Genomic DNA, 27,468 nt, shown 5'->3' with positions numbered 1-27,468 from the left:
CTAAGCCCAGAAGTTGGAGGTTGCTGTGAGCTGTGACGGCACAGCACTCTACTGAGGGTGATAAAATGAGACTCTGTCTCTAAAAAAAAAAAAAAAAAAAACCACACACACAAAATTAGCTAAGTCTATAATCCCAGCTACTCTGGAAACTGAGGTAGGAGGATCTCTTGAGCCCAGGAGTTCGAGGTTGCTGTGAGCTAGGCTGACACCATAGCACTCTAATTTGGGCAACACAATAAGACTCTTCCTCAAAAAAATTTTTTTTCTCATAGTCTGGAGGCTAGAAGCCCACAACTAAAGTGTCAAAACAGTTGGTTCCTTCCGAGGGCTGTGAGGGAAGGGTCTAATCCAGGCCTCTCTCCTTGGCCTTGTACACAGCTATCCTTTCCCTGGGTCTTCATATCATCTTCCCTCTGTGTGTGTCTGTTTCTATGTCCAAATTTACTTTTTTTTTTTTTTTTGAGACGGAGCCTCAAGCTATTCCCCTGGGTAGAGTCCCATGGCATCACAGCTCATAGCAACCTCCAACTCCTAGGCTAAAGCGAGTCTCCTGCCTCAGCCTCCCAAGTAGCTGGGACCATAGGCGCCCACCACAACGCCTGGCTATTTTTTGGTTGCAGCCATCATTGTTGTTTGGTGGTGGGCCCAGGCTGGATTCAAACCCACCACCTTGGGTGTATGTGGCTGGCGCCTTAGCCACCTGAGCCACAGGCGCCGAGCCCAGGCCTCTATTTCTAATATCTTTCCCATTTTTGCTGTTGCTCAGTGTTTCAAAGAAAAGTCTTTTGTTCTGGTCCCAATAATAAATCTTCCTACATTCTCCAAATCCCTACACCAGTTTTACTCCTTCACAGCCTCACTAGCTCTCAGTCAACTGACATTTTTTCTTCTGCTATTAACAATCTTTCCTGTGTGGAAAAATGTTCATTTTACCATACATATATATTTCTTCCTAAGGCTACCATCTGATTTAATTTACCATTTCTTCACTGCCAGACCTCTACAGTATAAACAGGTCATACCATGTTCTGTATCGCCTCCCCTCTCAAGTTAACCTTAAAATCACCAAGATTTGGCTTTTCACCCAACTTAAAGGTTATCAGGGGTTAGAAAACTTGGGCTGTTGACAGCCTGGTAGCAAATATTTTGGGCTTTTTAAGCTATATGGTTTGCTGCAACTACTTAGCTCTGATGAAAGGAGCAAAGATGATCATAAATGAATGAAAGTAGCTACGTTCAAATAAAACTTTATTTACAAAAACTGACAGCAGGCAGTTTGCCAACCCCTGGTTGAGTTTGCTAACCCCTGGTTAAAAGAATGCATTCCAAAACCACTCCACCGGGCGGTGCCTGTGGTAGCCATGTTCAAATAAAACTTTATTTACAAAAACTGACAGCAGGCAGTTTGCCAACCCCTGGTTGAGTTTGCCAACCCCTGGTTAAAAGAATGCATTCCAAAACCAGTCCACCGGGTGGTGCCTGTGGTAGCCATGTTCAAATAAAACTTTATTTACAAAAACTGACAGCAGGCAGTTTGCCAACCCCTGGTTGAGTTTGCCAACTCCTGGTTAAAAGAATGCATTCCAAAACCAGTCCACCGGGCAGTGCCTGTGGCTCAAATGAATAAGGCGCGGGCCCCATATGCCTGAGGTGGGGGGGTTCAAACCCAGCCCCAGCAAAAAACTGCAAATATAGTCTGCCTATATTAAATCCTAACTCTGTCACTTACACTATGTAATGTAACTTAACTCTTCTGTGCCTTAGTCTCATCACTTGTAAAAAAGGAATAATAATTATGTACCTCAAGTATTGTGAAAATTAAATAAAGATAGAGCAAAACTTGTTACACAGAAAACATTCAGTAAATGTCAACTATAATTTTGACTATAATGACACTGAACAACACTGTCAATAATCATTACCTATTATGGAAACTGGGAGGACTTTTTTGTTTCATCTTCATCCTACTTGGCCTTTCTGCAAGTTTTAACAACTCTACCACTTAATACATGTGTGACCCTAGACAAATCCCTCTCCATGCCCTACCTTCCTTCCTGCAAAATGGGAGTGGATTTAACATTAATACTGACCTCAAAAAGTCGTTATGAGGATTAATGTGATAACACCCATGAAAGAATTTAACAGTGTCTGGCGTGCAGTGTGTATGTCCTCCTTCATATCAGCTGCAAAGGTTAATTAATTCATTACTTGCTTCCATCTTGAAGTCTTCTGCTCTCTTAGAAGCACTGTGCCATCATAACTGGCAGGAGTAAGGCTCTGGAGTTTCAGAGCTGAGTTCAAATCCAACCTCTACCATTTTCCATGTTACTCTGAAGGCGTTACCTAACTTCAACTGCTTCTTAAGCAACACTGTACATCATCAAGAGGAGCGACTGAGAAAGCAAACATCAAGTACCTTGGTGCCTGGTATTCAGTAGCATGAGCCCCCTCCTCAGTCCACACCTACCTGCAGACAATCTGTATTCACAGTCTTCCCTACTGAGCCCACGGTTCTCACCTTGGCTTTCTTCCCTACACATTATCCCCACAGACCCTCATCCACTTCCAAGTCTTTAAGGAAATGAACTTCTGACCGTTCTAGTTTTAACCCCTGTGCTCCTTACCCACATTTCTAATAGTCTTTTTGATGTATTTCTCTACTTCCCACTGGCTCTTTTCCATATAATCTCTATTCCATTAGCTTCACTCAAAATACCTTTAAAATATTTTGTTTTGTTCCATTTCCAGTGCTTAGTTCAAAAGCCCACATTTACCTCTAGTCTGAACTACTTACCAGCCCACCAGCGGGCGTTTCTGTTTCTACCCGCTCCCTTCTTTTAACACTTCTTCAAAGTCTCATCAAAATGTTGCTTAACGTTTATACAACTATCTTACCTGAGTTCCCTACTGAGTCCCAACATTCAGCCCCAAGACAAGTTTAGTAACTCTTTAAGAAATCACATGAATAGCTTTTACACAATACACCCAACCTATTAAGAGCAGCAAACTTTTTATAGCCACAACCTTCAGAAAGAAACACATATAACATCACAACGGGTGTATTACATACACGTAATAAACAGTTATGTAACACCTATAGTTTCTGAAACATACTTAAGCTACTCAGAGTGCTGTATTTTCCTATCTTTTCTATTCTTTCATATTTTAAAAATGTTCGTCACAATTCACAAACTTGATGTCACCGGAGTCCACAGTTTGAAAACCACTAAATTAAAAGATATAATGGAAGAACAGCCACCATTGGAGTGAAAAAGCCAAAAGAAAAAAACAGAAAAGAACAAAGTAAGTACGGGGGAAAACCAACAATGCGTTAAGACCTACAGAATGAAAACTAAGTTGCTTCTGAGAAACACAAAAGACAACTTGAAGAAATGAAGTACATACTACGTTTTCAGACAGAAATCCTAAATATGTAAATTCTCCTCAGACTTAATGAATAAATTTAACTCAAATCACCCTAAAGATGCCAATAAGTATTTTTTGAATGACTAGATAGACAAGCCAATTCAAAAAAGAGTGATGGACTGAGAATGACAATAAGAGGAGTAAAAAAATAATTAATTTTTAAAAACAACACCAAACACAGTGGCTCAGGCCTGTAATCCTAGCACTCTGGGAATCTAAAGTGGGAAGGTCCCTTGAACTCAGGAGTTCAAGACCAGTCTAAAAGAGCAAGACATTGCCTCTACTAAAAATAGAAAAAATTAGCCAGGCACAGTGGCATATGGCTGTGATTCCAGCTTGGGAGGCTGAGGCTAGAGGATCACTTGAGCCCAGGAGGTTGTATTTACAGTGAGCTATGATGATGCCACTGTACTCTAGCCTGGGTAACACAGCAAAATTCTGTCTAAACAAACAAACAACAACAACAAAAAAGGAATGGTGGAAAGAGAAACTACCTCTACAAAATACTAAAGCATACTATAAAACTATAATAAAAACAATGTGGTACTGGCACATGACTGAACAAATCAATGCAACAGAATAAGGTCTTGATATAGATAAGAATATCTGTGAGAGTTTAGTGTATTTATGATAAAGTGACACCTCAAGTCAGTGGCGAAAAGACAAATTACTTAATAAATTAGCTGGGTACCTACATACTTCGGAAGATATGAAAGACTTAAATGTAATAAATGTGACCATGAAAACATCAGAAGAAAAAAACAGTGGAGAATTCTACATATCATACTCTCAGAGCAAAGAAGTCTTGGCTAATATCTAAAACCCAGAAACCATAAAAAAAGACTTAAAAATTTTAATGCAAATATAAATCAGAAGACCAAAAAAAAAAAAAAAGAAAATTTCCATTTTATATCAAAGATTAAAGAATTAATTTTATTCATAGAGTTTCTAGAGATCAATACTAAAAAATGACCAACTCCTGGGTGGCGCCATGGCTCAGGCCCCATTATGCTGAGGGTGGCAGGTTAAACCCGGCCCTGGCCAAATTACAACAAAAAATAAAAAATAGCCGGGCATTGTGGTGGGCACCTGTAGTCCCAGCTACTTGGGAGGCTGAGGCAAAAGAATTGCCTAAGCTCAAGAGCTGGAGGTTGCTGTGAGCTGTGACACCATGGCACTCTACTGAGGGCAACAAAGTGAGACTCTGTCTCAAAGAAAATAAATAAATAAAAAGACCAACTCCCAAGAGAAAAACAGATAAAAGGTTACTCCACATAAAAGTATATAAAAATAGCTTAGAAACAAATGAAAAGAGGTACTCAACTGCACTCAAAATGAAGGAAACACAAATCAAATATACACTGAGATATCACTTTTCACTATTAGACTGGGTAAAAAAGCTTTGTAACCAGCTCTGTTGGCAAAAGTGCAGGATATCGGCCTTTTCAGCACAACTATCAGAAGGGCAGAATCTCTATATAGGGCATTTCACAATATTAAAAAAATATAAACACACGTGGTGTTTGCTGATCCATCGGAGAACATGCTGACCCATTTAAGAATTTACAAGGGTATTTATTAAAGTATTGTTCATAACAGAGAAAAATTGGAAATAATCCAAACATCTCTTAGTAGTGAATTGGTTAAATGAATTATAGTACATCGATATAAGGGAATACCACACAGCTTTGAAAACAACAACAGAAGAACAAGGAAATCTTTCATGTGCATATCACTCAGAACAATAAACAAGTAGCAGAACACAACCATTTGTGTAAAAAGGAGGTGATATATGCGAAGTACCTTTCAGGAAAGGTATATAAGAAACCAGCAATAGTTGTTGCTTATCCAAGGAAAAGAATGGGTAGGTCATGGTCAGAGGTGGGAAAGAAACTTCACTGTTGAATACTCTTTTATACCATTTGCATTTGATCATGTGAATGAATTGCATTCTGAAAAAATTAAATTTATAAAACAGAAAGGGGAGATTTGTACAACCCTGGAAGTGTAATTAATTAAAGCTTACTTTCCTTTTTTATGTACCAATTTTTAAATAAACGGCAAAATATAGAACATTAAAAACCTAAATAAAGGGTTATTTTCATTTATATTACAAATAAAACTAACGTAATTGAAAAATAATGAAAACAAAAATACTAAGATCATAAATTACTGAATTCTGAAGATGCCTTTATCTGTTTTGAAAATAGGCATTATCTCTCTTGCCATATTGCAAATATTTTGTCAGTCTGAACTTCCTACTTGGAAACAGGAGGAGACACAGGAAATACAAATCACTACTGGAATGAATGGGGAAAAGCTAAGGATTTTTTTTTTCAAGTTATTAAATGGTAAATTCAACATTTAAAATAAAAAACAAAGTTAAAGATTTCAATTTCTCATTTCTTATGCATAGGAAGTGGGCACACTTCACACGGGCAAACCTGTGAGAACACAAACAAGAGTATACAGCCCTCATTCCCAAGATATTCTGTATAGGCTTTCGTTAATCACTCAGGAAATAGGAAAACTGCATGTGACAGTTAAGACCTCCGAAGTCAAATGCTCAGGTCACTGTTGTTTTTTAAAAGTAATTGGGAGTTCAGAATAAATGATATAAATGATCTCCATATTCTGGACAGCTTTCTGATCCTACCTCACAAATTTTCTTAAGTTTTCCTCTCTGAAACAGAGATACTAACATACATTTATAAGTTTTTTTTTTTGACAAAGATGAAAGTATGCAAAACAAGACTGTTTGGCACAGAAAAGACCTTAAAAAATGGTTCGTACCTACCCTGTGCCTTTTGAGGTTTTGAAAACTAAATTACCATTAAATAAAAGAATTAAATAAGCTCTGATTTGACCTCAATTTTTTAGGTCACTGAATATTTTTCACTTGTGGTATCAATATTTTTAGGTGGCCTTAGAAGAGCTGGGGCAGGGAGGGAAGTTTTATTTAAAAATATATAAATCTGCCCCCCAAAAACACAGTACTAAAAGTTTTCTAGTCTCTCGTGGAGTCGTAACAAAGATAAGTTTCCCAACAAAATAATCATCTTTTAAATGTTACATAACACAAAAGTAAAATAGTAATGATAATCCCAAGTGTAAAGACGATTATAGTGGGAAATAATATTCAAAAGATTGCCTTACGTCAAACATAAAGGATCTTCAAGGTAGCTGAGAGACCACTCTCTTCAAGTCTGATTCTGGAATGCGGACACCAACCACACAGAGGCACACTCCTTCCCCAGGACATCCTGACTGCACACAATAGCTACTGACAACAATTGAACTAGGTCGCTATTTCCAAGCATGGAAATTTTACTATCTATAGACACAAATTTCCCTATCTAAGTAAAGTTAAATGGCACTTGTAAACAATCTATTTAAAAACAAACTTAGTTACTGAGGACATTTTTAAAAGCCACCTTCCATATTTCCCCATTTAAAATCTTCCACATTTTTTTCCAGTGCTTAAAATACATAAAAAAAGCAACCACACAAACAGGATAATGTGTATCAAAAAAGTAGCTGGGCTACTTTGTGTTGGGGGAGGAGTTCCTTAGGACTGTATTTTATAGAATAAGGTTTTTATTTTCTCTTCCTGCCTCATCCCTTGAAACTTGTCCTTTGCCCTCTCCCAAACACCAGTGTGTTCACTAATCCCATCACCTTCTTTCCAACCCAAGTTCTTGTAAAAGAGGCCTATTTCACAGCTCATCCCCTTCCATCCTCCTTGACCTTTCTCCTTCCCAGCCATCATCTTCCAATGCCTACTTGACCTTTGCAACCCAAGACAGGTAACCCCTTTCTCTTCCTCCCTCAACCTAGGATGGGTTCTTCACTCTGCTTCCACGGTGCCTGTGCATACCTCTATTACAGAGCCGATTGCAGGACTGCTATTAACCCTGTCTGTCCTTAATTCTACTACATCACAGCTACCCAAAAGGTCACTTTTTATTGCTACATTACTTGAATTTATTTTACCCTATCAGTGGCATTTAACACTAATGATCACTTCTTTTTCTTTTCTTTTTTTTTTTTTTTTGAGACAGTTTCATTGTGTCACCCTCGGTCAAGGGCTGTAGTATCACAGCTCATAGCAACTCTCAGGTTTAAGCAATTCTCTTGCCTCACCTTTCCAAGGAGCTGGGACTACAGGCACCCACCATAATGCCCAGCTATTTGTTGATGTTGTTTAGCAGGCCTGGGCCAGGTTCAAACCCACCAGCCCTGGTGCACGTGGCTGGCACCCTAACCACTGAGCTACAGGGTAAAACTCTGACTTTTTAAATTCTATGACACCTTTTTCTCCCTATCTGTTTAGTGTTGCTCCAGTTTCTTTCTTCTGTCTCTGAGATCTCTTACCAGTCCTCTGTTTATTCGGCACATTGCCCAGTTGGTATCACACTCTTTTCCATCAACTCCCACATCCACATCTTCAATTCCAAACTTCTTCATAACCCCTCACACTCAACCTGCCTTATGTTTTTGTCAAATAGACATAACAGATCAGCTTCTACCACTACCACATCCCAGCTTCTGTGTTAGATCAGCCCGTCAATCCTCATCTTCTCTGCCTCCACGTTTGTTTTTTCTCAAACACTCCTTTCACTCTTAATGCTTCTTATATATCACAGTCCAGAATAATTCTAACAATTTTGAGTGGCAAATCATTTCAAAGGATAATGTCCCAATTCTTTTTTTTTTTTGAGACGGAGCCTCAAGCTATCCCCCTGGGTAGAGTGCCATGGCATCACGCTCACAGCAACCTTCAACTCCTGGGCTCGAGCGAGTCTCCTGCCTCCGCCTCCCAAGTAGCTGGGACCACAGGCACCCGCCACAATGCCCGGCCATTCTTTGGTTGCAGCCATCATTGTTGTTTGGAGAGCCTGGGCTGGGGATTTGAACCCGCCACCTTAGGTGTATGTGGCTGGCGCCTTAGCCACTTGAGCCACAGGCGCCGAGCCCCAATTCTTGATTATAAGTTTTATTAGCATGTTGTGCTATACACATACACACATACACACGATAAATCTGTTCTACAATTTTAATTTCATTTTCACATTTCACATTTCCATTTCTCCATTTGGTTCCCTCTTTTAAGTGCAGTCACTATAGATCATCATTTTTCCAACATCAACTGTCCTCATACAACAAAGACTTCTTGTACACTAATAAACCATCTCAAACAAGAATGACTCATTCATAAAATCTGAATTTTAAGCATCAGTTGTTTGGACATACACAACTCCTTACGGATACACATTACAAATACCATGAGGGCCATAGTTATTATGGGCCAAAATGTATGGCAGGGATCCTTCTTGTGCATGGCAAGCCACTTTTAATGCATCTTCCTTACCTTTCACTTTTGCAGTAAGCACTTCTGCAGCATTCTGAAGATCAACAGAATTGAGGTTCTGATGCTTATTCATTATAGACTTTAAAACGCGAAGAAGTTCATCCAGACGTATATGAATGACATCTTTAAAACAGTCTTAAAAAGAGAAAAAAAGTTTATTTGCTTCCAAAGCAAAGTTCCAAGAGTCCAACTATGAAAGATCATTTGAAGCCCATTTCAAGTAGAAGCACTGGTTCCACAATTTTTGCCTACTACGCCCTCACTTCTATTTTCGCAACAGCAATTACATACAATTTATATAGCCTTCAAAACATCCATGGTCATTTTAACTCATTAAGGATTTCAAAGGCTCTCACAATGAGGGTTAATTTAGCACTATCTTTTTCAGTTTTCTCATTATAAACATGAGCTCCAGATTTCCTTTGAGGCACCCTTACCAGGTACACTTTTCTGTCTTACAGTTTTTACTATCATACACCTTCTAATACACACATAGTATGGCAACAGAGTTAAAAGCCCTACAAAGTCTGACATACTAACCAATATTTTAAAAACACATGTTAAGTTTCCACATTAAAATTGATTGTTTATGTTAAGTCATTATCACATTATTGGAAACCAGTAACTCAGAGGCATATATGTAAAGATCATCGTTTGACACGCACACTTCAAAAATTGTGATAGAAATTACACATGACAAAATGCACAGATATTCATTGAATTTTTAATGCTTTCCAGAAAAACTGAATTATTTGCCAATGATGAAAAATTGGGAGATCACAAAAATTCCAGATTCCTATCTACTCTTAAAAAATCCCTAAGACGTGTGCTCCTTCCCACTCATCCACTCGCTGCCCACTCCGCTCATTACACCATCCTGGGTTAGAAGGATGCAGATGGAGATTCACAATCCCTGTGAATTTTCGTCACTGTGTAATTTCTCATCCAAACCAAAATACTTCTGTGAGGAGCGGGATGCTGCTTACAGTCATGCTAGGGCCATAAGCACGTGCTAGATCCTCATCCCAGGTAAACCAGGAAGAGTAACCACCCTACCTCTAAAACTCCTTAAGTAATCCTCATTAGTCTGAAGAGATAACTACCTCACATTGCTCCTTTCTGTCACCTTACAGAGTGCTGGTGTTTAATTATAGTTAATATTTATCAAGCGTTTATTAAATGACATGCACTGTTAAGAGCAAAAAATATTACCTCATTTAATGTTCACATTGCTCTTACTGGGTAATCTCAAAAAATCTCCATTGTACAGATGAGAAAACTGAGGCACACCTAACTTTACCACATTACTAAACTGTGAAACTAGAATTTGAATTCAGGGAGTTAAATTTCAGGATCCCTGCTTTGAATATTATACTGCCTCCCTACCGAAATAGTTTACTAAACAAAAATTTAAATACCGTACAATATCATTTGATAATCACACAAATTACTTATGTTTTTCAGAAATGTTAAAAGACAATCACAGCAAGAAAACCTACCTATAGGATTAAAGAACTCTCCCAGCATGCACCAAACATTCCATTACCAGCATTATCAAGAAAGAAAAAGTGTGGGATGAGAGGCAGTGGCAAGGTGAGGGTGTTCCAGAGAGAAGCAGAGAACAGGAGTAGTCTGGGGTGCTGAAAACAGAACACAGTACCTTATGAGAGAAAAATCAGACTTAATCTGATCATCTAACAAACTGTACTGATAGGAAAAGAAAACCAGGAGAACAGATATTAGCCTAAGTAACTCTGGCACTGAATGGAGGCTACAAGACTAAGGGCAAGACAATGCATAGTAAGTATGCTACTCTAGCCGATAAAGTGTGTCAGTGGAGTGTGGGGTTAACAGTTCTGATACTGCTGTTCATGCACGCTGGAACTGAATAGTTGAGTAAATGGATAGCAAATGGTGGAGCCAGGTACCTCATTGCTGGAGTGGAAATGCAAAGATAAGCAGAGGGAGGAGGTGAAAATGATTCACATAGTGATGGACTTCAATAAGAACTCATGTTTAGTTTAATATAGAGATAGATGACCACATATAGGAAAATTTATAAAGATGTGTACATGCACAGGTGGGTTAATTTATACACATGTGTTTCTTTGGTCGGTCAGCTGAGAAGGCCTAAAAGAAATGACACCTTGTGCTCAAACCAGCATACATCTAGGTCCCAGATAGTTTTCCAATACCAAAAGTAATCAGGGTTCCTTGGAGAAATGGCTGATTCTAGGAGTAGGACAGAAAATGTACAAGCTTTGTTAGGAGCAAGCATCTTGTAATACCAGAAAGTAAGGAAGAGCTTAATAAAAACAAAAACAAAAACAAGCCTACAGTGAAAAAGGCCTACCAAAGGTGCACAGGATAAGAACCAACTGGAAGAGATAACACTGGCCAACACCAGAACAACTGAGCAACAAATGAATAAAATAGCACTGAATTACAACCTACAGTATAAAATAAATATCCCTGAGTCCATACTGATATTTTGAGTGAATAAATTAATAAACAGGGGAAAAGGAAAGCTCTAAAAGAGTTCTAATAATTTGTGCAGGTACTTTGCCCTCAAAGAGGTGAAATGTAATTCCCTTAAATATGAGCTGTGCGGTAACTTCTTCCTAAGAGCAGAGTATGGAAGGGAAGATGAAAAGAGTAACTTTACAGCACTGAAACACAACCAACACTACCTAAGACAGGTGGCTGAGGTCAACATCAACGTAATTCATGCTCACAGTACATATCCTTCATACGTGATGAAAATGACACTCTACCTCTGTTACCATCTTTCCCATATGTTATTAACCTCAGTCTAATCATGAGAAAAATGTGAAATTCTAATCAAGGCGTCCTTCAGAATACCTGGACCAGTATTCCTTAAAACCATCAAGGTCATCAAAATATTACGACAGTCTGAGATACTTATAGCCAGAGAGACATAACAACTAAATGTAGTATGATAGGATCCTGGAAGTGAAAAAGAAACATTAGGGAAAAAGCATGGAAATCAGATTAAACTATGGATTTTAGTTAGTTATTACTAAATTTAGTTATTTAGTAATAATAATGTATCATTATTATTGCTTATCATCGATTATTGGTTCATTAACTCTAACCTACAGACTTAAGACTGTTAGTAAATAGGGGAAAGAAGACACAGGATTCTATGGGAACTTTTTATAAATCTAAAACTATTCTTAAAGGATTTTAAAAGTGAAATACAGGTAAGTAAAAGTTTTTTTTTTTTTTTTTTTTTGAGACAGAGCCTCAAGCTGTCCCTCTGGGTAGAGTGCCATGGCATCACAGCTCACAGCAACCTCCAACTCTTGGGCTCAAGCGAGTCTCCTGCCTCCGCCTCCCAAGTAGCTGGGACCACAGGCGCCCGCCACAACGCCCGGCATTTTTTTTTTTGGTTGCAGCCGTCATTGTTGTTTGGCGGGTCCGGGCTGGGGATTCGAACCCGCCACCTTAGGTGTACGTGGCTGGCGCCCTAGCCGGTTGAGCTATAGGCGCCGAGCCAAGTAAAAGTTTTATGTACTGCTAAAATTTTTTTCATCAACACACATTATAAAAATTTTTAATTTTTTTTAATTTTTAGGGAAAATGTGAAAACGCCACTTAAAGAATTGTCTATCTTTTCCGTTTTATAATTGTTAATGTTAACTTTGGCAGGTTTTCTCAGATGAGCAATATAAAATAATGGTTAAAAAGCACAGCCTCTTAAAACACATTGCCTGACTTTGAATTCCAACTCCATGGTGGAGAAACCTTTGGCAAATTACTTAGCTTCTCTGTGCCTCAGTTTCCTCACCTACAAAAAGAAGATAATGGTAACTACTTCATAAGGTTGCTGGATTAAATGAGTTAGAACACTGAGAACAGTGCCCGGAACACAGCTGGTCCTGCATAAATGTTCATAGCTGTTTTTATTAGCAGTAGAAATTAGTTAATACAGGTCAGCTCTGAAATGGAATCCAGTAGCTTTGAAATTCTTCTGGGAAAATAATATAATTTGAAGAGTTGTAAGAAATAACAACTATAAAACTCTATGACTTCCTATTTTTTCCCCCCAGTTTTCTATAATAAAGTCTCTTCTTTGGCACATATATACCAGGATAGGCTAGTACTCAACCAAGGTTGAGTGATTACCTGTTACCACAGAGAGCTGTGCTGCCCTCTTTTTGAAATCTAACCAAGGTTAGTCCTAAAAGAGAAAGATCAGTTTTACTTTTGTACTCTCATGTTTTAGAAGAAATGTTCCAGATATCAATATACATAGGAAGTGCTGTGACAATATTTTGAAGTCTCAGGCCAAGTGAGCTTGATTTCCAGAGTAGCAACAATAACCATCAATATTCAAAATTAGTGGTGAGGATCTAAATCTCCTGTTTTCTATCTACCACACCAAGCATCCACGTATCTTTCTTCAGCATTAGGGAAGAACAGTTACTGCCTCTTTTATTTTGCTTACTATTGCTACTGTTTTTTGTTTTTTGGGTTTTTTTCCCTGAGAGGGGGAATATTTAGTGTTGATGAAAGAACTGCTTAAACTCCTTAAACCTTTTTTAAAAGCTAAATTTGTAGTTTAAGAAGATTTTTGCTTCATAAAAAGAATTTGAGCTAGTTTTATTCTATTATAAGGGGAATAGAACCTCTGGTTAAAAAAAAAAAAAAGGCACTTTTTGCTTCTCTAACCATTTATGGCACAAATAGTTTAGCACTTGCTAATACAGGAAGTTCCAGCCGAAGTGTTATGGGGACATGGCAATGCTCTACCACCCCTTCTGCCCAAACACGTGGGAAAGTTTATGAATCCTTTTTTGTTTTTTGCAGTTTTGGGCAGGGCCGGGCTTGAACCCACCACCCCAGGTATAGGGGCTGGCACCCTACTCCTTGAGCCACAGGCGCAGCCCGAAAGTTTATGAATCTTTGTGATTAACATTTATTTAATTGACATGCTCATTTCTATTGATTTATAGGCTTCATAAGTGTTTAATCCTTGATCTGCCACTTTCCTGACAGAATCATATACAAAATTCTTCATTTCTCTGATCTCAGACTCATTGTCAATAAAATGGAATTGATTATCTGTTTTACTAACCTTATAAGGTTGTAGTGCATCTCAAATTAATAGAAATAAAACTGCTTCATTATTCTAGTATACACAAACAGCAATCATTACTAGTAATCTGTAAGCCATTCAAACTAAATACCTGTGAAAACAGATGTGGCTCACACAAAACCATTCAGCAACAAATATGCTTACAGCCAGGTTGCTCGGTATTTTGGCTAACGTTGAAGAGACAATACAGTTATGTCTCAATTTCACTATATATGTAAAATATAAATTAGTAAATTACTTAGCAATAAAATAGTAATTAAGGATATATTTTATAAAAATATTTTTATACCTCAAATAAAATTTAGTAATTTACTCACATAACTAAATACAAAATAATTTTTTTTTTTTTTGATACAAGAGTCTCACTTTGTCACTCTTGTTAGAATGCTGTGGTGTTGGCTCGGTGCCCTGTGGCTCAAATGGCTAAGGCGCCAGCCACATATACCTGAGCTGGCAGGTTCAAAACCAGCCTGGGCTTGCCAAACAACAACGATGGCTGCAACCATAAATAGCCAGGTGTTGTGGCCATTGTCTGTAGTCCCAGCTACTTGGGAGGCAGAGGCAGGAGAATTGCTTGAGCCCAGGGAGTTGGAAGTTGCTGTGAGCTGTGATGCCACAGCACTCTACCCAGGGTGACAGCTTGAGGCTCTGTCTCAAAAAAAACAGAATGCTGTGGCATCATAGCTCATAGCAACCTCAAATTTCTGGGCCTAAGTAATTCTCTTACCTCAGCTTCCCAATTAGCTAGGACTATAGGCACCTGCCACAAAGCCCGGCTATTTTTTTTAGAGCTAGGTCTCACTCTGGCTTAACCTGATCTTGAACCTGTGAGCTCAGGAAATCCACCCACCTTGGCCTCCCAAATGCGTGGGATTACAGGCATGAGCCACTGCGCCCAGCACAAAATTTTTAAATGTCATAGTGGCTGCAATGTAAAATAATGAAATGTAATGCAAAGGAATTATAGATGTGAATCTAAAAAAATTCAACCAAAGTCTTAATACTAGTTATCTAGAACAGTAAAGCTCTTATGTCTGCTTATTTACCCACTGGTCCTATAATATGGTAATCTGAATTTTAATTTATCGTTTCACACATCTATGCCATTTCTTTTTTGCTTCATTCAGCTTATCAAGTGAAAACAGACTAGCCAGCTTCACTTTTTCGTTCTCATGCGTTAACACAATACCAGAGTGTTTATACTGCAAACACTTCATGGAAATGCTTAAGTAAATAAATGAAAAAACCATGGTGTTTTCCCTGACTAAAAAAAAACCCTGACAATAATTTTAAAATCAGTCTTGTTAATTCAGCTTAACCTTTCCAGGGAAAGAAATGAAAACAAGGAGGGGGAAAGTTCCAGAACTTATCACGAGGAAACACCTATCTTTTTTTTTTTTGCTGTAATTACTTTTGAATTTACAGGATAACAGTGAACCCTGAGGAAGAGCAGCTTTCTTTATCCAGCTACCTGGGGATTGTAAAAATAATAATAGCTGATATTTTAAAATGTTTCTTCGAAGAGCTTTATATACATAAATTCATTTAATCTTCACAACACCCCTATTATCTCTTTTTAATAGATACAGAAACTGAGGCACAGAAAGGTAAGTCATTTGCCCAGGGTTACAGACAACTAGCAGTGGCAGAATGAGAATTCCATTTCATGCATTCTGACTCTAGAATTTGTGATCTTAATCACTGTGATACACTGCCTAGTGGTTAAAGAAGTTATAGCTTAATAACAAGTACTCCTTTTGGGGGGCGGAACACTACTATGGGAGGGTCTTTATCTGACACAGGCAATCAGTGTAACCTGGTTCTTTGTACCCTCAATGAATCCCCAACAATAAAAATATAATATTAAAAATTTTAAAAAAGGACTCCATAATCTGTGATTTAACAGGCTTAACTTTCAATGATATGCTAGCTATTATTTAACAAATAGTGTTAAATTATATAAATCATTCTGGGCAAGTGCAAAAGCAGAATGCGATCCACTGAGAAGTGGTACAAGTGTAATCAATGACCTGCATGTATTTCACACTTTGTTTCTCCACGTTTCATTTCACACCTTCCAGTCACTAAGAATAACCTATTAATGTTGTTATCTGATTATCTATTAGAAATCAATTCAAAAGAAGTTCACTTCTAGAATAAGACAGAGCAGGACACATCTGAGGCTAGAATGTTAATTTTTCTAATATTCTGCAAAACTTCTGCCACACTGAGAAGCTAAAAGTAAAGTCAATGGTAAAGGTGACACTCAAGGAAATTATCTGGAAAAAAGAAAAAAACAAAAAACAAAAAACCCCACACATCCTCCTGTATATTCACCCTGGGAAAATACTGAGTTAATCCATAAGACAGGGTTTCAATTTAGAATCAGCAAATTTATATAAAATCTTTCAAAACAAAATATATCATTTTATATAGTTTTGATCTTTTCATCTAATGCTTACTGTTCAATAAAATTTGCTTCAGGAAATGGAGCATATCTCTTCTGATTATAGGCCCGTATAATAAATCTAGGATCTAGAATTCATCAGGAGCTATCACTTATGAGATCAGAGTTATTATTTACAAAATTAGTAATACACTCTTAAATTAGTAAGCTTTTTTAAAAAAAAAAAGAACTTAACTAGTTTATCTGAAACTGGTGATAAATTTTTATCTTCCGTTCTAGCCTATTTAAAAAACAAACATAAATCAGGGAGGAAAAAACAGATTAATAAAAATAACAACAACAAAAAAAAAAACCCACAGAAAAACAAAGTACAAGTTACAATTGTAAACTTCCATTAAAATCTGTTTTGTTTTTTTTTTGTTTGTTTGTTTTTTGAGACAGAGCCTCAAGCTGTCACCCTGGGTAGAGTGCTGTGGCATCACAGCTCACAGCAACCTCCAACTCCTGGGCTCAAGCGAGTCTCCTGCCTCAGCCTCCCAAGTAGCTGGGACCACAGGGGCCTGCCACAACACCTGGCTATTTTTTGGTGCAGCCGTCATTGTTGTTTGGCAGGCCAGGGCTGGATTCAAACCTGCCAGGTTAGGTGTATGTGGCTGGCGCCTTAGCCACTTGAGCCACGGGCGCTGAGCCTAAAATCTGTTTTAAAATAGTGATATATAATCAAAAAGCTACAAGAAGTATTAGACTGCTGCTTTTCCTTCAAATACGTTTTATAATGACAATCGAAACTTCCAAGCGCTAAACAGCAAAAAAATTAAATTATTTTGCACTATTCTTTCTAGGCCAATAAAAATCTTTGCATTTCCCTAATTCCCAGATTTTCAGTTTCCCGAACAATGGTCCACCTAGGAATGGGAAGGTATGTCACAAAGGCACACGTTAAAATCATTGTATAACCTTGAACATTTACAAATTTGTTATTTAGAATACAGAACACGTTATTCCTCAGGGAAAAGCCATAAACAGGAATTGGTACTTACACTGCACATACATTAATCTATGGTGTTATCATTAAACACAAAGTGCACTGCACAAATGAGTGCCTTCAGCATTTTGATATAAGATGCAAAATATACCCTCGTAATTACTCATAATGGGCCTTAATGACACTGGCTAGAGATCAAAAACTTCAAATTCCACATCTGCTACTTGTATAAGACCACAGGTTAATCTCTGCCTGGAGATAGCAGCCAAAAGAGAATCAGCAAACTCTGTATCACTCACCCTATCTCAGAAAGAATGGAATATTTTCATAGTCCTTTGATATCCCGCATTAAGCTCTCCATTTTTATTTGTAAATAAAAATTAGAGACAAGCCACGTACATATACAACAGGGGCACAGAGCTCTCTGGCAGGCATTTATTTTTTCTCATCAATTCTTCAACAACAATTACAGTAGGAGCTTCATATTCTTACTTGGGAAATTTTCATAAACACCACATTGAAAATAAGTACCAGTAAACTCACCAAAACCACCTAGAGAATAGGAGAGGGTGTCAGGGAGAAGGAGATATGTCTAAGATACATTATATAATTTGAGAACAAATACTTAGATGTCATCTCCAGCTCTAAACTGTCAATATTCAGAATGTACAATCTCCAACTCCATTCAAATTTTGATTCACAGAATCATAAAACTGAAGCACCTGGCACAAGCACTTCATTCTAAACAAAAAATTAAATGACTTATGTCATATTTCAAAGCTGGTCAGTAGCAAAACTAGGCCTAGAAGCTAGATCCTGTGATTCTCTTTCTAGAGCTTTCTCTGCCATCCCTGACTACCAATTTAACCAAACTGTATAACTTGGCTGTAAAATTATCTGCTGGTTCAAATCAGAGAAAGTCATGAAGGTTACACAATCTAAAGGCATCTTAAGGAGATTCCAAATGAATTTCTATTTCTGTGTAAAATTTTCTAATACAACAGAGCCTCCACAAGCTGACCACCTCCCTACATTGACTGCCTTCTTAAGCTGACCTGATTGACAGACTGGACATGCACCACATGAAGGTATTATACAGTAGGCCTACTTCCTTATGTTGACTGCCTCTGTACGTCAACCAGTTTGTTATAGTCCCTTGGGTGGTCAACTTACAGAGAGGTTCTATGTAGTTGATCAACAACTTTTTCTAGGATTCTTTTAAGTACCAAAGAAATAAAAAATATCACTCACGAACTCATCTCAGTTTGCTCAATATTGATAAAGGCCAATGTCTACGCCAGCGCAATACAACTGAAATTTCTGCAATGATGGAAATTTTCTGTATCTTTACTACCCAATTTGGTAGCCACTATTCACATGTGGCTACTGAGTACTTGAAATGTGGCCACTACAACTGAGGAGGTGAATTATTAATTTTAATCAGGTTGAAATAGCCATGTATTACTGGCTACCATGACAGGACACTACAAGTCTGGATAATCTCCATAGCTAATGAAAACTGAGCAGCGCTTTTACAGAATACCTGTCATGTAAATCAGCTGAGACCGCATGGAAAGAACACACCCTTCTGCACTCATGACCACTAGGTTCCAAATGAGACCTGTATTTATTTATGAGCAGTATAAGAGTATATACATACATCTTATCTGTGAAATGGGGCTAACAGTTTTTGCCTTTGAGGAGACTGATCAAACCTGTTCATATGTGTAAGTACTCTGTAAAATGAAAAGCACCAGATGCAATTATATGATCACATCTAGAACTCTGTGGGGAAATGACAGCATGACCACAAACCAATCACAAAGCTATTTATTTATCTAAGCCGAGCCTCAACCAGATGATTTACACCTGTAGCAATAGTCAAGTGACTCTGCTCATCACAGCCTCATTACAGGTACATAAAATATACAGAGAAAACATGATCTGATTAGACCAAAAGGTGATTTAATTGTATAGCTACAATATTTACCCTGAAAAGCTAACATTTTAGTCTTTTAACATCTAGCAGATGAGACTAAAAAGTAATAAACAATGCCAAGAATTTATTATCTTTCTGCTTAAGGAGGCAACAGACAAAATATTGGCAAGGTCACTCAGAAAATACTGACAAGGCTCCTTTCACTCTAAACCAGTGCAAGAGCACTATGCATCTGGCCAGCTTATAGCTGTGATAACTCCAGAATGGTAGAAGTCCAAGGGGATTTCTCAGCCAATCCCCAGGAGACAAGACATGGCCCTGCCTATAAAAACATACATAAAATCACATTACATAATTACAGCATTTGAAACATTTTACCTTTTTGCATGAAGATTATATCTCATGTGATCCCCCTAATAATTCTACTAAGGAAGGAACAGTTTGATACTTTTAAGAAGCTAAAAATTATGATCGAAATAAAAAACACATATTATTATACAGCATTTTCCTAATCTTTCTTAATGGGTTTCATTTACATGTTTATACATACTTCCTGGTTTAAGGAAAACAAAACAAAAAAGTTCTATCAACTCATACTAACCAGTCTATTTCTACATTTTGATAACAGTGTTCTAAAGACAGACAAAACAAATTCTTATTGAATCCAAAATTCATTCCGATTATGTACATATATACATCCTTTAAACTTTGAAGAAGGAAGCATTAAAATCAATCCAAAGGTAGGTGCTTCTCAGCCTTTTGGGTAAGATCGTGTTTAAAATCGATGTAAAGGTAAATAAAGAAAATCTTATGACTACTACATGCTAAATCATTAGTTACCAAAAAAAAAAAAAACCATTTTATCAATTTACCAGACATAAATTGCAAGTTCTTGATTACTAATAATACCCGTCACATACAATTTTATTATTCAAATTTTGAAGTATTGGCTTTCTTGTTAAAAAGATAATGTTCTCATGAATTTTTAAAATTAAATTTTAGTGAATAAACCTATTTCATACATATCCTCTTATCTCAAGGGATAGTCTCCATTTTATACTTAGTGTCAATTTGCTCTTTTCTCACTTAGGATGAGCTTTTAATCCTCTTCCTTCCTATCCTATGAACTGTCACGAATTAAAATTCCTATAAAAAATGTTTTGTAGGTAAGTTGTCCAACTTGCTTTAAATTACCCTCATTTTAAATCTGTGAAATGGTGATAATGATGTAAGATGAGAATTTTAAAAGGCATAGTAAAAAGGGAATCTTTTGGTATGAGAGATTTAGATTTGAATCCTCTAATATTTTCTGTACAATTTATCTTTAGGATTGTTTGGGGATTAAAAAGGATCACAAAATAAAAGATTTCATATGTTTAAACAGCTAATTCTGGTACATAGTTCCAGAAAATCTTAAGAAAATCTCAAGAAAATCTTTGTAAACAGTAAAAAGTTATACTATTATGCACTACGCTATCATCTGAGTATAAAATGGTTTACACCATAAACACTGAACAATGGAGAGGGGGAAAGCCATCAAATAACAGAGGAGAATACCCTGTTCCTACCACTGTGGACACACTCATCTGCAGCTAGGCAGGCATTTAAAAATTTACAAACTATCAGTAAGAATGCCAAAAGAAAGCAGTGACAAACCTGAAAGAATAGCTTCTTTCAAATATAGTAACATATGGGAGAACTTCCTGATATCATTCACCAACTCCTTGATATAATCCGGATCAAAAATGGAATTGGAACTTATGGACTTGAGCCCCATTTCAGAAGTTGTAACATCAGTAGAGGGTTGATCTGATGCCCAAACACGTTTTTTCTTTGTCTTTTTCTGTTTGTGAGCAATCATCCTTTCATTTAACAGTCAGAAAAATGGAAATCCTTAAGGGAACAAGAAACAATAACAAATGAATAAATTTGACAGAGAAACAAAAACACTAAATCAGCCAGGAAAACGTTATATTAGGTTTTCACAAACAGCCCACAGCCCACTTTGAAAAGTATTCTATTTTCTTTTAACTTTTAAAATACATAAATAAAACAGTGTATTTCTAGTAAGAGCAGCTTCAATTTATTAAGTGCTAGTAATCCTGACAACTGTGATATGCAAACTACTTTTCTTTACACAAATGAGGAACCTGAGGTTTAGAGGTTAAAAATTTGTGTAAGCTCTCAACTGATAAATAATGAACTCAGACTCAAACCTAGATTGGCCTTGACGCCCAAATCCATGCTCTTAATAAATTTTTGTTAATTCCTAGAGTATAGAGTTTTCTCAGTTGTGAAGTTGTTCTGAAACATCACTTATTGGAAGGTCATATTCTAAATGACATCACCTTCAAAAATAAAGATGAAATTTGGATTTGAAAAAAGAAATACCTCCTTTATCACTTACTATAAAATCTAATCATCTCTTCATTCTGGTATACTCATTTATAAAATGTGAAGAACATTCTGACAACACCTACACCAGGAAATTATTGTATAGAAGTGTCCAGCACATAAAAGTTCAATTACTGTTTTTCCTAATACATGTAATCATATACATACATACACATACATACATACACACACCCTCCCTCCCTCACATCCTGAGTTATCAAGTCCCATCAAGAATACTTCTTTGCTGAAAATAAGTTCTAGGCTCGGTGCCTATAGCTCAACCGGCTAAGGCGCCAGCCACGTACACCTAAGGTGGCGGGTTCGAATCCCCAGCCCGGACCCGCCAAACAACAATGACGGCTGCAACCAAAAAATAGCCGGGCGTTGTGGCGGGCGCCTGTGGTCCCAGCTACTTGGGAGGCGGAGGCAGGAGACTTGCTTGAGCCCAGGAGTTGGAGGTTGCTGTGAGCTGTAATGCCACGGCACTCTGCCCAGGGGGACAGCTTGAGGCTCTGTCTCAAAAAAAAAAAAAAAAAAGAAAATAAGTTCTAAGGGTGTGTATTAGTCTGATACACCCTAGTTGGTTGAAAAATTAACTGTGTGATTATCTGAGCAATATTTGTGATAATTTCAGAATGATATAGTAAAAAGGCAATATTTTGGTATCAGAGATTTAGATTTGAATCCTCTAATTTCTGTACAATTTATCTTTAGGATTGTTTGGGGATTAAAAAGGATGGCAGAATAAAAGATTTCATATGTTTAAACACCTAATTCTGGTACACAGTTCCAGAAAATCAAGAAAATCTTAGTTTTCTTCTTCCTCATCCTCATTTTACCTTTCCAGAGTTAAAAATTCTAATCTTGTTTCTATCTCTTGAAATCAAAAAGAAAGTGACTAGAGGAATTAAATTAGCTCAGGCATTATAAATTAAATAATTTTTCAAATATTTTGTCTTGAATATTTGGATACTTTCAAAATGACTAAGCCACTTGTGTGAAATTTACATTAGAAAGTATGTAATGTTCATCTCTAGTCAAATAGAAGATGTACTATTGCATCATTTCTTCTTTCCTAAATTATATCCAACTTCTTAGATTCTTTTCTCCCTGCTCTAAAGTTCTCTAATCTATCCACAGCTATCTCTGATTCCACACTGATAAATTACCATCATTTCTCATCTGAGCTACTGTATTAATTTCTTTATTACTCACATCCATTTTTTTTGTCCCATTCCAGATGTAGTGAGTGAATTTTCCAAGCATAAATCTTATGTAATTTTTGTGCTCAAAACTCTTCCAAAGAACAAGAGAAAAGCTACGATTTTCACATTGAGCTCTGAGCTCTGTAAGGCTCAATGTGAGATCTGGTTCCTATCTACCTGTGTATGTCATCTGCAGACACAACTCTTGGCTCTCAACACTCCTGCCACAATAACTCCTTCTCTTCCAACAGTATTTGCTAACTGTGACCCACAGAGGAAACAGTTTTACATCATGAGCCAATTTATACATTAAGTACGTTGTGTCTGTATGTGGTATGTATTTAAGACTGGATTTGTGTTTCATAAAACACATTCTGGCTAAGGATCCATGTGATGTATATGAATTTCTAAAATTCTATTCCATTTCATTTTTAAAATACTGCTTGTAATTCACCAAATTGGTTTTATACCTATAATGGGTCATGACCCTACAGCTTGAAAAACACCAACTGTTCAGCCCATAGGTCTTGTCTATATGCAGTTCCATTTGCCTGGATTATTCCTTTTCCTTCACTTATTCACTCTGATCTCAGCTCAAAGACCACTTCCTTGAATAAACTTTCCTGGACCACTCCCACCATCCCCATAACCACCACCACCACCAATTAGAGCAGAATCTGTTTCAGTGGTTCTCAACCTTCACAATGCCCTAACATATTTTCATTGTTAGAAAGGGGTCGCGACCCACCGGTTAAGAACCGATGTATGCTCTATATTGCATCTTGTACTTTTCATCATTACACTTATCACACTTCAAGTAGATGATTCATTGTCTTCTCTTACAGACTATAATCTCTAAGAAATCAAGACCATGTTTGTTTACTAATTATGTGTTCTCTGCTCACAGCACAGTATTTATTATATAAGGAATGAACTTCTCAAAACTACTGCAAACAAATAATGCACTGATAATTATAACATTTCAATTAATCTTCATAGAAAAAAAACTCTGGGATGCTGAAATGTTTTGAAGTAAAAACAAATTTTTTTAAACCTATTTTTAATCTAGGCACTCTCTGAAAAATGCTTTTCTCTTCCCATCCTGCTTCCTCCCCATCTTCTTGCAGAGATGACCCTTTAAAACCCAGCCTGAGTAGCCTTACTGGTGGTGGCACACACCCTTAGTCTCAGCTAATCTGTAGGCTGAGGCAGATGGATCATTTGAGCCCAGCCTGGATAACCCCATCTCTTGAAGAAAAAAAAAAAATCTATCTCAAAATGGTGTCTTTCAAAAATAAATACATGAAGCTGAGTGAAGACAAGAGTATATAAAACTGAAGTCAAGGTTGGATTTCTATTATTGTTTTTCCTGATTATCGAACCTGGAGCCCCCATACTTTCCTAATAGCTTAAGTTTCTTTATTCAATTTCCTTTTGGTAATCTCAAAGTATTTCTAAGAATGTCATTTCTATACTTTACACCAGTTAAAAAACCCATCTAACATTGATCTATGTAAGAATGTAGATCTAAAACAAACATAGGGCAATTTTTGAATACAATTATTACAACTAAATCTCCCTTCCCACCAAGAAAAACAAAAATCTCCAGTGCCTTTTTTGGGTAACTCTTTTACAAATCTCTAATTGAAAAAGCTAACAGCATAACAAATCTCATCATTTTTGCAATTTATTTGTTAAAGTCATTCTCTTTAGTTCTGATAGCTTTTAAAGTCAGTAGAGAGAATAGGTCACTGCCGCTGGTAAAGATGGTTACAAAAATTAAACATTCATATCATGAATTTCAAATAAAACAATAGTCTATTTCAGCAAAAAGAACCTACTTTAACTATGTGTCAAATCAGTAACCCAAAGTTGTATAAAAGGCTTCAAAAATGCTTGAAAATTTTTACACAAGACAAAGAAACTATGTACCAAAAAAAAAAAAAAAAAAATCGATGAAGCCAAAAACACATGACAGGGAGAGAAAGAACTAAAAGGGCCTAAGCTCAAAGTTAGTGTGCCAAGTTTTGCTATATATTATTATTTTTCATATTTCAAACTGAAAAAAGGGAACATTACAAAGGAAAAAATATCTAAGGTAACCAATTTAATCAAAGCTTTCATAATTGAACTATGATAATGAGAAAGTTTGGACAATATCCACTTTCCAAGAGCATATACACTAATTTCTCATGTGCCAAAATGAATCATCTCTAGTTGGTGGTAACATAAAATGTAGTTACCAGTGTAGTTACCGACAGACTGCAACTGGCAATTGAATTAAATTAGGTAACAGTGCATGGAAAGTACTTACCAGAATGCCTGGCTCATCAGGAAGACTCAATAGTTGTTAGCCACTATTCCTACCAGTGCTTTATTGTGGGAAGCTGTTTTTGAACATAACTAATAAACAAGATGTGGATTCACTACAACACATCTGTAGATTGTGAGGAAGGAAAAAACGGCTGAAACAATTCCAGAAACCTAACTAAACTTACAAAAAGGGCTTCTAAGTGAAATTTGAACTGTGCAAACAGATTGTTGGGTAAAATATTTGTGAAATTCTAATTCTGGTGCATCTCTTCCAACTACAAACCATCAACATTAAAAACATGTATCACCTACTTGTCACAGAATTCTGTACCAAGAAAAAAATTACTACTTTCTCTGTATCGGGTAAATTCTAAGCAACATGTACATTAGAAATTCGGTCACAAACTTCCTGCTCCCCTAAAACATCACTTTTTCAAGACTTCAATAGCTTGTATCAACCAAATGTCCCATTTCCCTTGCACACACACTCCCCCCAAGTAAATAAGTATTTCCATTTTAGACACTGGTCTGAATGAAGTGTAAAACATAGATTTGTACCCCTTAATAGCAACCATCTTACCATTTCTACCTGAAGAAAGTTACCAGATTTTTCAGAAATATGCTATTTCAGCACAATTTCTGATTTGATAAAAATGTATTTTAAAGAGGCAAAAAAAAAAAATTAAAGAAGAGTTCATCAGGAAGGTCTTTAATTATATTTTTAAAAAGCACTTCCCACAAAAACAGAATTGGGACGTGAGAAAGTTTTACCAATAACAAACAATTCTAAAGGAAGGCGTGCAGCACACATACACTTCATTCATTTCTGTGCAGTGTGATCCCAGTAAGCTTAAAGAAGAGGAAGCTGCCAGCCTCTCACGCCTCCAAAATGTCTAGCATTCCTGGCAGACAAGGCTCTCCTTCCACCAGCCAAAACTACCCACTGCCAAAGAGCACGTTCCCCATATCCCAGGATGTAAATGAAGAGGGAAGAATAGAATAAACAAAATGGGCAGCAGACGCTGGAAACAGCCACAGCAGATAGAGCAGACAAGAGATATTGTCAGACGGAGCGAGCTGGAGAAATGGGAAGAGGCGCTGAGCTCCTGTCTTTAGTAGGTAACACAGCTCTCCGAAAAAGGTCTGAAGCCAGTAGTTTCTGAGGAAGACAGTCAAAAAAAGATAAACACGGAGAGCAGGAGGCAGGCTCGTCAGACCCTCAACCTCCACCTTGAATGTCTGTGACTTAAGGTCCCCTCCCCCAACTTTATTTAAACTGTCAACCCCCCAAACAAGTCCACAACAGAACCGGGACAAACCTCTGAGACTGAGGAAACCTCGAAAAGAAACCCAAAAGAGGAGGAAAATGCACCAGGGAAATCGGAAAGGATCGGGGGACCGGAGCCCCGTGCGGGGAGGCTGCAGCCGGGGCGCGGGAGCGGGTGAGGGCAGGGCCAGCCGGCGCTGCGTGGCCGGGGCAGACCGCACGCTGCCAGGAACGCGGCGGTGCGCGAGGACAGGTTTACAACCCCACTTTTCCCTCGCGAAAAACGAGCTGACGAAACACGGACCCGTCGTGGGGATTAAGAGTTAAAACGTGTGAAGTTCCCAGAGCAGCACGCGGTCAGGGGGGCGGGCCGGCTGTGGGTGCTGGCTTTTATCACCATCAGCGTCGCACGCCTCCGGCCACAACCCCGCGTCCTCCCAGGCGCAGCCGAGCCCCGGCCCGACCCTCCTCGAGGACTGAGTCCCGAGGAAGCTGGCCCTGGCCCGCGGTCACTGGACTCCAGCGCAGCCCGCGGCCACCGCCGCTAGAGCATGAGCCGCCCGAGCCTGGACGGCAATTTGCGGGCGACCCCAGCCCCGTGCGGCGGGAGCCGGCACCGCCGCCCCGCACTCACCGCGGCGCTCTATCCCGCGTCCCGGACGCGGACACCGGCCCAACACTCACGGCCACCGCCGCCGCCGCTGAGGGCTGGAGCTCGCCGCCCCCATCCCCCACGGCCAGAGGACAACCGTCCGAGCCACCTCCACGGCTACTACGGCCACGAGCACGCTGGCCGCTGCGCCCGGCCCCGCCCCCCAGCGCCCAGCCGGTTGGCCCGCGCTCGGGGGGGCGGGGCTCGCGCCCCGCAGCAGGTGGGGCGGCCGCTGGCTCTTGCGCCGCGCGCTGGACGTCCGCTGCGCCCCAGCCTGACACTGCACCCAAAGTCGCGGGAACTGTCGGCCGCCCTGCCTTGCAGCCAGACAGGCGCGCGACTTACAGAAAGTCTCCAGATGACAGGATGCTGAACTCTCAGATAAAC

The 27,468-nt window shown here is 38.3% G+C and overlaps 1 protein-coding gene across 1 annotated transcript in view; it reads right to left on the bottom strand.

The window, feature by feature from the left end:
* ARHGAP29 (Rho GTPase activating protein 29) overlaps nt 1-21,165 on the bottom strand; it is a 59,217-nt gene extending 38,052 nt beyond the window's left edge. The window contains exons 1-2 of the mRNA XM_023509813.1: nt 20,907-21,165; nt 8,798-8,932 (exon numbers count right to left, since the gene is read on the bottom strand). Of these exons, the coding sequence (XP_023365581.1) occupies nt 8,798-8,932; nt 20,907-21,111 (340 nt within the window). The 5' untranslated portion in view covers nt 21,112-21,165. The remainder of the gene's footprint in view (nt 1-8,797; nt 8,933-20,906) is intronic.
* Between the last annotated feature and the right edge of the window lie 6,303 nt (nt 21,166-27,468).

Source organism: Otolemur garnettii, unplaced genomic scaffold (assembly GCF_000181295.1).
Source record: "Otolemur garnettii isolate 467f Iridium unplaced genomic scaffold, OtoGar3 scaffold00010, whole genome shotgun sequence".
Classification (NCBI taxonomy): Eukaryota; Metazoa; Chordata; class Mammalia; order Primates; family Galagidae; genus Otolemur; species Otolemur garnettii.
The sequence above is the reverse complement of the archived record's forward strand: the minus strand, read 5'-3'. Positions and strand labels throughout refer to the sequence as shown.